The 12847-nt window shown below is 50.5% G+C and overlaps 6 protein-coding genes across 6 annotated transcripts; 4 read left to right on the top strand and 2 right to left on the bottom strand.

The window, feature by feature from the left end:
• Positions 1 to 967: 967 nt before the first annotated feature.
• Positions 968 to 5125, bottom strand: LOC128277541 (coiled-coil and C2 domain-containing protein 1-like). Its single transcript, XM_053016013.1, has 5 exons — positions 4944 to 5125; positions 2777 to 4861; positions 2400 to 2551; positions 1781 to 1871; positions 968 to 1695 (listed from the first exon to the last, which is right to left on the bottom strand). Exons 1-5 carry the CDS (start codon positions 5001 to 5003, stop codon positions 1576 to 1578), a joined length of 2508 nt encoding a protein of 835 aa, XP_052871973.1. The 5' UTR covers positions 5004 to 5125; the 3' UTR covers positions 968 to 1575.
• Positions 5126 to 5507: 382 nt separating this feature from the next.
• On the top strand, positions 5508 to 6066 carry LOC128268296 (M-phase phosphoprotein 6). The gene is made up of 2 exons (XM_053005347.1): positions 5508 to 5648; positions 5716 to 6066. Exons 1-2 carry the CDS (start codon positions 5539 to 5541, stop codon positions 6056 to 6058), a joined length of 453 nt encoding a protein of 150 aa, XP_052861307.1. The 5' UTR covers positions 5508 to 5538; the 3' UTR covers positions 6059 to 6066.
• Positions 6067 to 6068: 2 nt separating this feature from the next.
• On the bottom strand, positions 6069 to 7140 carry LOC128268295 (ubiquinone biosynthesis O-methyltransferase, mitochondrial-like). Its single transcript, XM_053005346.1, has 2 exons — positions 7011 to 7140; positions 6069 to 6942 (listed from the first exon to the last, which is right to left on the bottom strand). Exons 1-2 carry the CDS (start codon positions 7061 to 7063, stop codon positions 6135 to 6137), a joined length of 861 nt encoding a protein of 286 aa, XP_052861306.1. The 5' UTR covers positions 7064 to 7140; the 3' UTR covers positions 6069 to 6134.
• Positions 7141 to 7212: 72 nt separating this feature from the next.
• On the top strand, positions 7213 to 8201 carry LOC128268293 (probable DNA-directed RNA polymerase III subunit RPC6). Its single transcript, XM_053005345.1, has 2 exons — positions 7213 to 7611; positions 7680 to 8201. The coding sequence occupies exons 1-2, from the start codon at positions 7213 to 7215 to the stop codon at positions 8166 to 8168; spliced, it is 888 nt and encodes a 295-aa protein (XP_052861305.1). The 3' UTR covers positions 8169 to 8201.
• A 609-nt stretch (positions 8202 to 8810) lies between these two features.
• LOC128268291 (nucleolar complex protein 2 homolog) lies at positions 8811 to 11532 on the top strand. Its single transcript, XM_053005343.1, has one exon. The coding sequence runs from the start codon at positions 8811 to 8813 to the stop codon at positions 11490 to 11492; it is 2682 nt and encodes an 893-aa protein (XP_052861303.1). The 3' UTR covers positions 11493 to 11532.
• Positions 11533 to 11852: 320 nt separating this feature from the next.
• Positions 11853 to 12793, top strand: LOC128278611 (ubiquinone biosynthesis O-methyltransferase-like). The gene is made up of 2 exons (XM_053017342.1): positions 11853 to 12076; positions 12148 to 12793. Exons 1-2 carry the CDS (start codon positions 11853 to 11855, stop codon positions 12791 to 12793), a joined length of 870 nt encoding a protein of 289 aa, XP_052873302.1.
• The last annotated feature ends 54 nt before the right edge of the window (positions 12794 to 12847 follow it).

The raw sequence follows: 12847 nt of genomic DNA, 5'->3' as shown, positions 1-12847 counted from the left end.
GCTGGGACTGGAATCTGGAGGATGAGGCAGCGTCGAGAATGATGAGAATTACCAGATTACGAAACCAGGAATCCTACGAGTGTGTCGGCCGCTGCCAGATGCTTAATGCACCAAAGCAGAAAGGGCACACCTTCTCGGGGATTGGTAATTTAGCAGAAATGAACTGGAAATGTGAACGACTGTTTTAAAGCATCACCGTGCAGTGCGACGCTTCCCGGATGTGAATAGTGCGACCCAGCATGAGAACCGCTCGCAGCTGACGTTCGGGAGTAATACGATATCCGTTTGTTGCGAGCAATTTGGCGGGCTATTGTAATCCGAAAAATAATCCAGCGGGCAATTTAAACCAGGCCAAGGACCCGTTCCAACAACCATTGCCGAAAGACACACATTTGCATGTTTTCTTGTGCGTTTCTCGTTACGCCTTATGTAACTTAGTCCCGTGATTTATCTATGTCGTACGCCGAGTGCCGTATGTCCCGTATCGTTGTGCTGCTTCGGTTCCCTTCCTGATTGATTTTTTTCGTTTTCGCGTTATGGAATTGTAAATATTTTGTTGAATTGTTTGTACGTTGAAGCAAAAAATAAACAAGAGATGTTATTTACTTCTGCTTGGTTTTGTCACAGCACCGAGAAGTTCGCCGAGATTTCAAGGAACGACCCATTTCATTCCGTTTTGTGGTTGGTGAGTTATACGAACATTAATTTGTATCTGTATTTATAGTTACACTGTTTTGGCAGGTTGAAATTTGCTTACCATTTGTGTTAGTAACAAAAGCATTTTCGGATAAACAAACCACAGTTAAAGAACATCATTTACTCAGCACTTTGAACATTCATTTTAAAAGATTCCTTTTTTATTTATTATCTACGCCATTGGTTTCACAGTATTGTTTGTTGTACGACTCACTCTCTCACTGTCGTACACCGTATCGTCGTGCACTGAGATACTTCGTCTTTGTCCTTTTTTGACTTGATATTGACGATTCCTTCCTTGAAGCCTTTTTTTAGGACGTACAGTCTACGAAACTAGATCAACATTAAGCGTGTGTTGCATTCACTGTCTTTAGCATTTTCAGAACATTGTGGTTCCCGACTACGTGTTTGAATTTTGCGGCGATATGTTAAGAAAGAGCAAAAAAATACACCAACTCAAAAGCGCCTAACGCATTACTGCAATTACCTGATCCTTCATGATTGTGTCGCCATTGTTCCTATACATGCGACCTTCGCTTCCGATAGAAGCACTTCCGGGCACCGCACCGTGACGTGCCCCGTTAAGGCGCTCGATCGGACGCGACACAGGGAAACGGTTTTGGAAATATCACATTCTAACATCGAGTCGTTCAGCCCAAACACGGCGCCTCACACGCCACGCGACCACCGGGGACGGAGGCCCGTGTGTGTGTGTGTGTTATTTAATTTATTCAGCCACGATTGCCGTTCGCGTTCGTGAGCTTGCATTTTCCGTAACGAACGCACTTCACTATGCCGCCGCCGCCGCCGTCGTCGTCATTGCCTTCCCCAACGTCCCCAGGGCGGAAGTGGGCGAGAACGGTGAGCGGAAATGAGTGTCTACGAATCGAACACCACCCACCGTTCGTTAATCTGCTCGATTTGCTTGGTAAGGATGGGATTACGGACACGCACTTTGACCTCCAGCTTCCCACCGACGGTGCGTCGTCCGTCCATGAGCTGCGGCGGAACCGAGAGCAAAGGACAAACGGGTAACAATCGGGGCGAAATGTGGGACATAAACTGCCGCTCGGGGTTTACTCACCGGAAATGAATCGTGAATTTCGATCTGTGTCTCCAACGGCTGCAGCTTGATCGTCACCGTACCAATCAGCACGTCCGCGCGGAGGAAGCCACTGAAACAGGAGAAAAGTCCATTTGATGCACCGTGGCAGCAGCAGCTATATGGAACGAACACACATGCATACGCGTTCATGGGCACGCAGCGCGTTACGGGAAAGTTACACGAGCGAGCGCCGAGCGCATGTGGTCAAACGGTCAAAAGTGGGTTAGGAGAGAAGAAAAAATGAAAAAAGCTTCCGCAAAATGACAATAGCGCTTCGCAGCGAAACGCTCGAAGCTAGTTGAATAGGAACTGTGGGAAAAAACGGGGATCCTACGACTACGACTACAGCAATAGAGGAAAACAAAAACGGAAACATTCGCTTTTTTGTAATAGTCATGCATTTGCTCCGACGGAGGACAATGGGATGGGAAAACGTGGGAAGCCTTTATGCGCCCTCTAATCCTACCGCAAGAAAGGGGAAGCGTTTTGGGGACGGAATGATCTACGTATGTTAGATACGGCAGGGAATCGGGGGACTCGGGGTACTACGGTGAAGGCACTCCCACCGGGGGAAACAACAAAACCCGGCGGCTCTTACCCTTTAGAATAGACTTCACACTTCAGTGCATGGCGTTTAAATATTCGCTGGCAGTTCCGCTGACTGCGCTGTATCTCGATCGTCTGCGTATAGTTATACTCCGGGCTGTGGGTGTCCCTCACCAGGTTCGTTCTACCCTTCAGGGGGTCCTCCTGTAAAAAAGGTTTGCGTTAAACGGTCAACAACAACACTATCCTGTGCTATGTGTTTTAGAGATGGTTGCAATTTTCTACAAATGTACAGTTATTTTTGACATTAACAATATAATGCAAACTGTCTTGAATTGTTACAAAGTTACAAAAATATCTACGATAATAGATAAAGTAAAATACTTAAAGAGGCGTTGTGCGTAGTTGAAACAATATATATAAACATACCTGCGGATACGGGAACTCAAATTTGACATAAGTATCTACTTCCTTCGGGTTGGGCACATTGTAATTGATGCCACGCACCACACTGATCTCAATCTCATTGTCGGACAGATCCGTGTTACACTTCACCACGTTAAACTGCAGCTTTTCGTAGTGAAACTTGGGTAACGGCAGACCCCGCCGGTGCCCCAACCGTACGAGGTCCAGATCCTTCTGCACGTTGAGGGCGAGATTTTCGAACTTGTTCATCCCCGCAATGTCCCCGATGGCCCGATGGTGGTCCCGTGTATTGCGACACAAGATCAGCTGCTTCGACAGCTGCTCCTCGAGCCGGATCCGTGTCTCACCGTCCACGTCTTGCTCGGGTGTCTCCGGCTGATCGCAGTCCTCCGTGTTGACGATGGTAAACGATGCCTCGAGCGCGTTTCGTTTGCCGGGTGAAATCGGAATCGTGCTCAGATCAACCCGCCCACCGGCCCGGGCTATTTCCGCCATCTTTTCCAGTCCCTTGAAGACGCGCAAAAATTCCTTCGCCTCGTCCAACTCTCCCGCTTTTTTTGCGTCCACCGCCGCCTGACGGTACTCCTGTTGCCGCTCGAACAGCACCGTTAACTGTTTATCGTACAGGGTAGTGGCCGGTTTCGGAGATGCTTTGCTCGTTCCGGGGGACGATTCCGCCGGTGCCGCAACCGGTAGTACCCGCGGTTTTGGAGGAGGTGCTGGAGCTACCCTCTGGGCCGCCGCCACCGGTGGTTTCGGAGGACCATCCACCGGAATGGGCCCGTATCCCGGTGGCGTCGGTAGCTCATCGATCGGAATCGGTTTGCCGGCCTTGTGTAGCTTTAGCGCATCTTGGTACTGCTTCACAATACGTCCCATCCGACGCGCTTTCGAACTGTTGCCCTCATCTTTTGCGGCCTGCTCGACGGACTTATACTTCTCCAACCGCTGCTCGAGTGCTTCCAGCACGCTGTTGGCCTGGATAAGGTTTTCCTCGCTATCGTCGTCGGCTTCTTCCTGTTCCGCCGGCTGTTCGACGGTCGCTACAGGAACTGATGGAGAAGGCACTTCTGCTTCTTGCTGCAATTTTTCTTCCTGTTTCGCCGTGCTTCCGGAAGGCACCGTTGGTGGGCTTGTTGCGGCTATCGATGTTTCCACTGCTTCCGGTGGCGGTGGCATTCGGCTTAGATCCACTTCTTCGCCGTTCGCCAGTGCTTGAATTACCACGTCGAACTGTTTCAGCACCTTCACGTACGCCAGTGCCTTAACATTATCGCCTGTTTTTTTGGCCGTCAGTGCCGCTTGTTTGTATTGCAGTTTCCGTTCATTGAGAAGAAGCAACTTGGGGTTCTCCGGAGTGGAAGAAGTTTCCAGTATCGGTGCAGGTATCGGCGGCGGTTTCGCTTGGCGCCGGACGGGCACCGGAGGGGGAGAGTCTGAAGGGCCGGCTTCAGCTGTGTCCATCGGTTCCGGTTGTGCTATCGCAGGCGCAACAGGAGGCGGTGGTGCAGGACGGACGGGGCCGGAGCTCGCTTTCGGTACGCTAACCTCTGGCGGAATGTCACTTTCGGCCACATGTTTGCCCGCTTCGGCCAATCGAAGCTGATCCTTGAGCGTCTTCAATCCTCGATTGAACCGCCGTGCCTTGCCGGAATCACCCGCTTTCTTGGCCCCTTCCTCCGCCTGAGTGTACATGCTGATACGCGATTTAATAAGCGACACCAGCTCACCGATTCCACTTTTGCCCGCGGGTGCTTCGCCGGAGGCGGAATCCTCGTCGTCGACATCAAGCGACACACCGCCAGTGATGGTGGATAGCTCGTTGAGTAGCTCAGAATCATCGTCCCCATCATCGGAGCCCTCGTCATCGCTGCCAATATCACGCAAACTCGCAGCCACCATAGCGTCAAGCTCTTGTGGGGCCACAATTCCTTTTGCTTTCAGTGCCGGCTTTGGCTTTCGAGCTCCACCGATGCTCGCGGTAATGGCAGCCAGTTCGGCCTCCAGGGCGTCGTCATCGTCATCACTTCCGTCGTTTGCATCCGTTCCGAGCCCACTCACGTCGTCCGATAAACCAAATAATCCTAACTGCAAAATGGTACAAAGTACAAAGAAACGTAGATGATGACTAATACAGAGCCACAGCTGCCACTTTCGCTGGCGAGCCTACCTCTGAAGGATCGCGCTTTCGTTCGCGCTTCGGTGGCGCTGGTTTCTTGAAGCCAAACATAGCGCACGGCTAACACTATCGACGATTTAACAACACAAAACAACTGCACATGCAACACGGCAGTACCGGAAACGGCACTAGCATCCGATAAGTGGTCGCTGCATAGGAATCCAGATGAAATTCCTTCAGACGATAATTTGGACGATAACTTTCGCTCTTCCGAGACAGATTGTTGTTTTGCTTATGCTGACAGCTGCTTCAACGACCGTTACACTGACCGGTTCAACCGGTTCAAATTAAAATTCATAAGCTGAACTAATTTATACGTAATGATTAAAAGTGTAGACGAGTAAAGTAATCACATTTACATATTCTTGTAAACGTACAAGTGTAGAGTGCAAAGGATTTACGCAAAAGTACGTATCAAAAATTTATTATCCTTACAATCTGAACCGGTTCACCGACCAACTGAACCGGTTCTTCTCACAAGTGAGTTGAATTGTCAAAAGCTTGTTTGTTTTGTTTGGAATGAGCATCAAAATATCCATGCTGGTTTGGTGAAACTAGAAATTGCCCAGCGCAAATTAGTTGCAAAATGTCGAACAAAACGAATAAAGTGCAGCTTTCAAAAGCAATTTTGCAAATGAAATTCATGTCCCGCACGAAAGAAAAGTTTGACAGAGAAGCAGACAATGCAAAAGGCCGGTAAGTACGATGTAAGTACGGGCACAGGACTATCGAAAACTAAAATACCCTTTTGCTTTCGCTCTAGTGCGCTGTATGCTAGTGAAATAACGGATAAAATGTTGAACGAAGCGTGCAAATATGTGATTGAAACTAGCTACGTACCATGTGAGGATCTAATCGAAGGGCGGATCAGTTTTGGCGGAATGAATCCGGAAATCGAGCGAATACTAGAGCAAGAGAGCGGCGCAGAATCAGCGCAACGTGAGCGTGCCGAGGCAATCAAGAATAGCAAAATGCAAAAGGATGTACCTGATGCGGAAATGGCCCAGTTTTACTCGAGTGTAATGAAATCGGTGCACAAGAAGTACGACAGCAACCGGAAGCGACTGCAGCATCCGTTACCGTTAAACGTAAAACGTTCGAAATAAATGTACAACACTCAACAAATATTTATTGGCAAAGATCTCTTAGCTCGGTCTGACTTACAAAATCATGTTGGGATGGTTAAGTTTCTGCCAGCTTCACTGCTTGAATGGCGTAGTTAATATCGGTGTTTCCTGTCCAGCACCACTGGTTCGCCCAGAACTGGTAGAACATGCCATGCTCCACAATGGTGTTGCAATTGTAGCATGATAGTATCCTCTGCAGGTCACCCGGGGACACAAATTTATCCCAATCATGGGTGCCCTCAGGGACCAAATGAAGTAAATATTCCGCAGCTACGATCGCTCCCAACCACGATGGCGCTGTCTTGTTTATCGTCGTAATGAAGAGGGATCCTCCGGGCTTCAAAGCACCGACACACTGCTCAATGAACAGCACTTTGTCGCTAACGTGTTCAAGCACTTCCGACGCAACGACTGCATCGTACCGTTCTGGATTTTTCGAAGCATGCTGCTCTATCGTTTCCACGTGATACTGGATGCGGTCTGGGCTCAACACTGCGCTGGCTTTAGCATGTTCGCAGGCAACCGAAATCAGCTTTTCGCTCGGATCAATGCCCACAACTTTGGCATGAAGTCTGGCTAGCGCTTCGCTCAAAATTCCCCCTCCACAGCCCACCTCAAGGATGTTGACGTTCTCCAGCACCTTTGGTTTGCTTATTCTCTCTTTACCGACGATCCCGGTGGCGATCAGCCCGTCCCGGATTAGCGGAACTCGGAGCGCATTCATCGCGTGTAATCCCCGGATCGGACCACATGGGTCCCACCATTCGCTGGACTGTTTTGAAAGGTTTTCCACCTCCTGCTGATCTACGTTGCTGTACTGTGTTCGTATGGTTTCTGCAGTAGAGGAAAGCGGTCGAGTTATGCTGAAAGCAATAGATTGCGTCACGCTAGAACATTGGTCCAATGGAGAAAGCATTCGCGTTTTTCTTACCATACGTTCGAAACTGTGACTCTAAACAATGTGAAGCCCCGCTGTGGTAACATTTTTGTGGTTTAATGGGCTTTATTTCCAACAATTCAGCAAGAACAAATGAGACCGGCTTTCGATTTCGATTAAAACGTAAACAATGGCCGTATTAACCGTGAAACGTCAAACGCGCGCGACCAAAACATAACACAAAATATTGCCGGCAATGGACGAAATCGCCACTGTTGGTTTTCAAATAATTGCGCTAGTGAGAGATAAACCGGAAGGCATTACCAACGATGACCTTTCGGAAGCGCTGCAATCCGTTGCGGTGGAAGAACGGTTGCAGGCAGTAAACAAGCTGCTCGTGGATGGTGTGCTGGAGATACTGAAGCGAGGCAACACGCTGGTCTACCGCCTGAAGGATCCGGGCAAGAAGTCGAACGCTCCGAAGGACATCGACAATGAGGAACGGGTCATTTACAATATCGTGGAAGAGGGTGGCAACAAGGGCATCTGGATACGGGATATTCGCGTGAAATCGAACTTGGTCATGACGCAGCTGACGAAGGTGCTGAAACAGTTGGAGAACAAAAAGTTGATAAAAGCGGTGAAATCTGTTAATGTGAGTCTCGAGTGTGAACCCTGGCCCATGTCGTGACCTGACCAAACAGCTCGCGGTTATCGTTTTAGGCAAGCAAAAAGAAAGTGTACATGCTATACAACCTGGAACCGGATCGATCCATCACCGGCGGTGCCTGGTATCAGGATCAGGACTTTGAGGCCGAGTTCGTCGATGTGCTCAACCAACAGTGTCTTCGGTTTCTGCGCATGAAGCGCGATTCAGCGCGTACGTCTACCGATGGCCCACTAGCGGTGCAGAAGCTCTCGGAGTGTTCCGTGGCGGACGTTCACCGGTTTATCTCCGATCTCGGCATTAGCAAGATAAGTCTCGACGAGGACGACCTTGAAACAATTCTCAAGACGGTGGTGTACGACGGGAAAGCCGAGCGGATTGCACAGGTCGATGGAAAGTTTCTCTACCGTGCGATCGAGGCGCCGCTTGAACCGCCCGGTTTGGTGCAGATACCGTGCGGTATCTGTCCGGTGATAAAAAATTGCTCCGACTGCGGAGAAGTTACACCCAAGCTTTGCACGTACATCAGTGAATGGTTGGACTGAGACAGAGCACCGGAGCTGGGCAGGCAACGTGCTTGGTAAGTGATATATCGAAACCCCGGGTTAAAATACAGCAAACTCGAGAAGCCAAGAAAACGCATGAATGATTCAAATAAATCCGAAAGCGATACAAGTTCGTCTGGCAAAGCGTATCTATCCATCCCTTGGCAATTGGCGGGATACTTGTGTACCCTGCCGTTGTATCGTACGCAGGATGCTGGAAAGCACACATGTCGGATATCCTTATCGCTGCTCCGACGGCTTGCGCTGTATTCTGGCTCGTGATTCAGTCCATTCATTCACTCCGTCGTAGACTACATATCTATCTCAGTTTTATCGCAGAACGGACTGATGAGGTTATTACGTTTTCTAGATGTATTTTGATGCGCTGAGTCGAATGGTGCTATTAGATATTATTTAAATTTAATTCTCTACTAAGAGTTCGTTGTTCTCGAGGGCAGCTTTTTTGGCAACACTGCCAATTGACGGCTCTTCGAAGCTGTCACAACATCGAAAGCCAATCGCAAAACACGTGCAAAATCGGGCCGGCCGGTTCTGAGGTCCTGATCAAATCCCTTAATTAAACCGTAAAGCGTTCGTGTGTTGTTGTCCTTCACCGTTGTTTGCTTCACTAGAACCACTAAAATGAAGGTAAAACAGTCAAAGAAAAAGCAGGATTTCCAGAGCATGTCGCTGGATAACTTCTTCGACAACATGGATGCCGATGTTGCCGACGAAGAGCCGGACTGCAAGCCAAAAACCAAGCTCAAAGCGAACGGCATCGAAAAAGTGAAAAAGAAGGTGACAAAAGAGAAGGTTGAAACCAAAAAGCAACAGACGGTGGTCGGCAAAGCAGTGAAATCTAAGGTTGGCGAGAAGCGGAAGAAACTAAAAGTTGCCATTCCGGAACCGACTACGGCAGAGGGTAAGAAAAGCAAACCCAAACAGAAATCTAATGGAACGGGTGAGGCGCCAAAATCCGAACCGAAGGAGAGAAAGCAGAAAAAGGAATTGGTTCCGAAGCCAAAACGCAAAGCCGTGGAGATGGAGCCGGAAGACAGTGACGATGGGTCGGACGTCGACGAAGGCAACGGTATGGCGCAAGTGGAGAAAGATCACAAAACAGCGCTCGCGAAACTCCGGCAAACTGACCCCGAGCTGTACGCGTTTTTGAAAAAGAACGACGAAAAGCTGCTGAAGTTTGGTAAAATGGCCGACGACGGAGAGATGGAGTTTAGCGGCACTGACGACGACGATGAGGAGGAGGCGGAAGACGAACTGGAAGATGAGGAGGACAATGTCCACAAACTACCGAGCAAATTGGAGGTGGCCAGTGACGAAAGCGACTTTGAGCCTGACGACGACGATGATGGCAGTGATGATGATGATGGCAGTGATGATGATGGAGAGGATGATGAGGAAGGCGTTAAGGGAAAACGGAGCAAAAGCAGCGGAGAGGAACTGACGCCGGGCAAGAAGCTCAATTTCAAGATGCTGAAAGCGTGGACCACGGATCTGACCACGCTGCCGGTGAAGCAGGTGGAGCCGATCAGAAACATCTGCAAGGCGTTCAACTCAGCGATCTACACGGTGACGGGCGAGAAGACCACAATCCCGCCCTTTCGAGTCGATGGATCGGGCATGTTCAATGCGATCGTGCAAACGTGCGTGCTTTACCTGGGGCCGGCCATTAAGAGCTATCTGCGGGTGAGCGAGAGCCGGCAGTTTAAGGACTTGAAGCGTGACAAGCGGTTCACCAAGGTACGCGGCTGTCTGCGGGCGTATCTGATCGATCTGACCAATCTGCTCGAGAATGTGTCCTCTGCGCACATTACCACGGTGTTGCTGAAGCATTTGCACCAGTTCTCGTCGATCCTCGTGTGCTACCAGCACATCACCAAGCCGATCCTGAAGCGCTTGATCGGCATCTGGGGCACGGCCGAAGAGGAAACGGTTCGGGTGCTCGCGTTCCTGTGTATCCTGAAGATAACGCACGCACAACAGTCGCGGTACCTGAGTAACGTGCTGAAGGCCATGTATCTGGTTTACGTGAAGAACAGCAAGTTCGTGTCACCGAACACGCTGCCGAACATCAACTTTATGCGCCGCTCGCTGACGGAAATGTTTCTGCTGAACTTTAATCTCTCGTATCAGCACATGTTTCTGTACATCCGCCAGTTGGCGATCCACCTGCGCAACGCCGTGATTCTGCAGAAAAAGGACAGCTACCGGTACATCTACAACTGGCAGTACATCAACTCGCTCAAGCTTTGGGGCGACGTGCTGGGCGCTGCCCACGCTCACGGTGACACCCTCGAACCGCTCGTCTACCCGTACGTCTCGATCACGATCGGAGTGATCAAACTGATCCCTTCCGCGCAGTACTTCCCGCTGCGCTTTCACTGTTGCCGTATGCTGACGCAGCTGAGCGCAAAAACGCGCACCTTCATTCCGGTGCTGCCATTCCTGGTGGAGGTGCTGAAGTCGAACACCTTCAACCAGCAACACAAGAAGCTGTCGATGCGCCCGGTCAACTTGGCCTGCCTGTTGCGCTTCTCGCCCGCCAACATCCAGGAGAACGCGTACAAGGACGCGGTGCTCGATCAGATCTACGAACTGGTGCTGGAGTTTGCGGCGAACGAGTCTGCGTCGGTGGCGTACCCGGAGATCGTGCTGCCCAGCATACTACTGCTGCGCCAGTACGCCAAAACCACCAAGCAGTACAAGTACGCACGCAAGATCAAGCAGCTGAGCGACAAACTGATGGAGAACTACGAGTTCATGGAGAAGCGGCGCAAGCAGATGAACCTTCCGCTCAAGGACACCGAGCGGATACGGGCGTGGGAAGAGATGGTGCGCGCCGAGGGCACCCCGCTGGCACGGTTCCACGCGACGGTGGCGAAGGTGGCCGAATCGGAGAAACGGCGACAGGCGACCGACTCGGAGAAGATCAGCGACTACAAGCTGCCGACGGTCAAGCGGCCCGAAAAGAGGACGACGAAGCGGGCGGACGGCCCAGTCACGCTGTTCCCGTCCGACGACGAGGATGATGAGGACGACGAGTTGGGCTTCGGTAAGCGGGACGAAGAAGCTGGTGACAGTGACGATGAGTCCGAAATGGAGGTGGAAGATGATGACAGTGAAGCGGATGATCCGGCGGAAGACAAGGTGGCTGGCAAGGGCAAGTCGAAGCTCAATGGAACAACCTCGAAAAAGAAGCAAAACAAATTGGCGACAGCGAATGTGGAGTATCCTTTGGAGAGAGACGACGATACGGACCAAGTGGACATCGTGCAGGATTTGAAACTGGATGAGTGGGAAGATTAAACCGAGGATCGTGCCGAATGTAATGCTAAATAAACTGTCTGATAAGTAACCCATTCGAAGCGTGTTTATGATGCATTTATATTGTAATTTATTATTTAGCATCGATCGTGTTTGTAGGCGATCGTCGTGAATACGATTGATTCAAGTTTGCATTTATGGAACCCTTTTTCGCACGGTAGACGCTATGCCCCAAGTTGCGTGAACTGCTGCGGCTCGTTTTATGGTCTTTTCAAGGTTTGTTGAAACTACTTTTAAACCCGTTCGGATCGTCTGCTTCTACAGCAGTTGTGTGCCACCATTAGGACCTTCTAGTCCTAGTGAGCGAACGTAACTGAACGACGTAATCCATCGGACCGTGTCATGGATTCGAAACTAGCAGTCATCTGCGAGCTTTGTTGGTCTTTTCTACAAGCGATGGCGATCAAATGCTTCCGAGCGCTGTCGGTCGCATTTCTAAGCCTGGTAGATGGCCTTTCGATGCGTGGAACAGTGGCAGACGAAGTCGCAACGTTCGATCAGCTTGCCAGCCGCTGGTGGAACCTGGATGGACCAATGATGCTGCTCCACAAATTAAACGATTTACGGTAAGTGGCAGTGAAATGTCCTTCGGCCATGGCGTGGTAACCAGTACTGGGGTCTGTTTCGTGTGTTGCAGCGTCCCGCTGGTCGTGGAAGGACTCATCAGTGCGGGAAAAATGGATCGTAAACAGCGCTTCAAGACGGATGCGCTGGAAGGGCTGAAAATACTGGATGTTGGTTGCGCCGGTGGCATCTACACGGAAGCCCTCGCCAAGTTGCACGCAACCGTTGTCGGTATCGATCCCGCGGAGCATCTGATTGAGGTAGCCAAAGCTCACGCTGAAACTCAGCCGGAACTCAAGGACCGCTGCCATTTTCTCGTGGAATCGATGGAGCAACATGCGGCCGGGGACAACTCCGCCAAGTACGACGTGGTGGTGCTGTCGGAAACGATCGAACATGTCGTGGACAAGAGCGAACTGCTGAAAGACATTGCTTCCGTGCTGAAATCCGGCGGTTCAGTGTTCATCACGACCTGGAGTAAGCAGTGGTGGGGCTGGCTGCTGGCCGTTGTGATTCTCGAGCGCGTTATGAGGCTTCTGCCGAGGGGAACCCACGATTACAGCAAGTTCATCAGCCAGGAAGACGCAGAGGCCATGCTTGAGGGCTACAATTGTCGCACGGTCGAGCGCCGTGCGTACTATTTGAAGTTCTGGGAAAACGAGTGGACCTGGGTGCCGTTCAACAACTTTGCCTACACTTTACATGCGATCAAGGAGTGAGAAACTAAAAGGGTTCAAAACTCGAAACTGTGTGGGTGTGTGTGTTCTTCGGAA

The sequence above is a fragment of the Anopheles cruzii genome, chromosome 2 (genome assembly GCF_943734635.1).
Source record: "Anopheles cruzii chromosome 2, idAnoCruzAS_RS32_06, whole genome shotgun sequence".
Classification (NCBI taxonomy): domain Eukaryota; kingdom Metazoa; phylum Arthropoda; class Insecta; order Diptera; family Culicidae; genus Anopheles; species Anopheles cruzii.
Note: the sequence above shows the minus strand (reverse complement) of the source record. Positions and strands in the feature narration are given on the sequence as shown.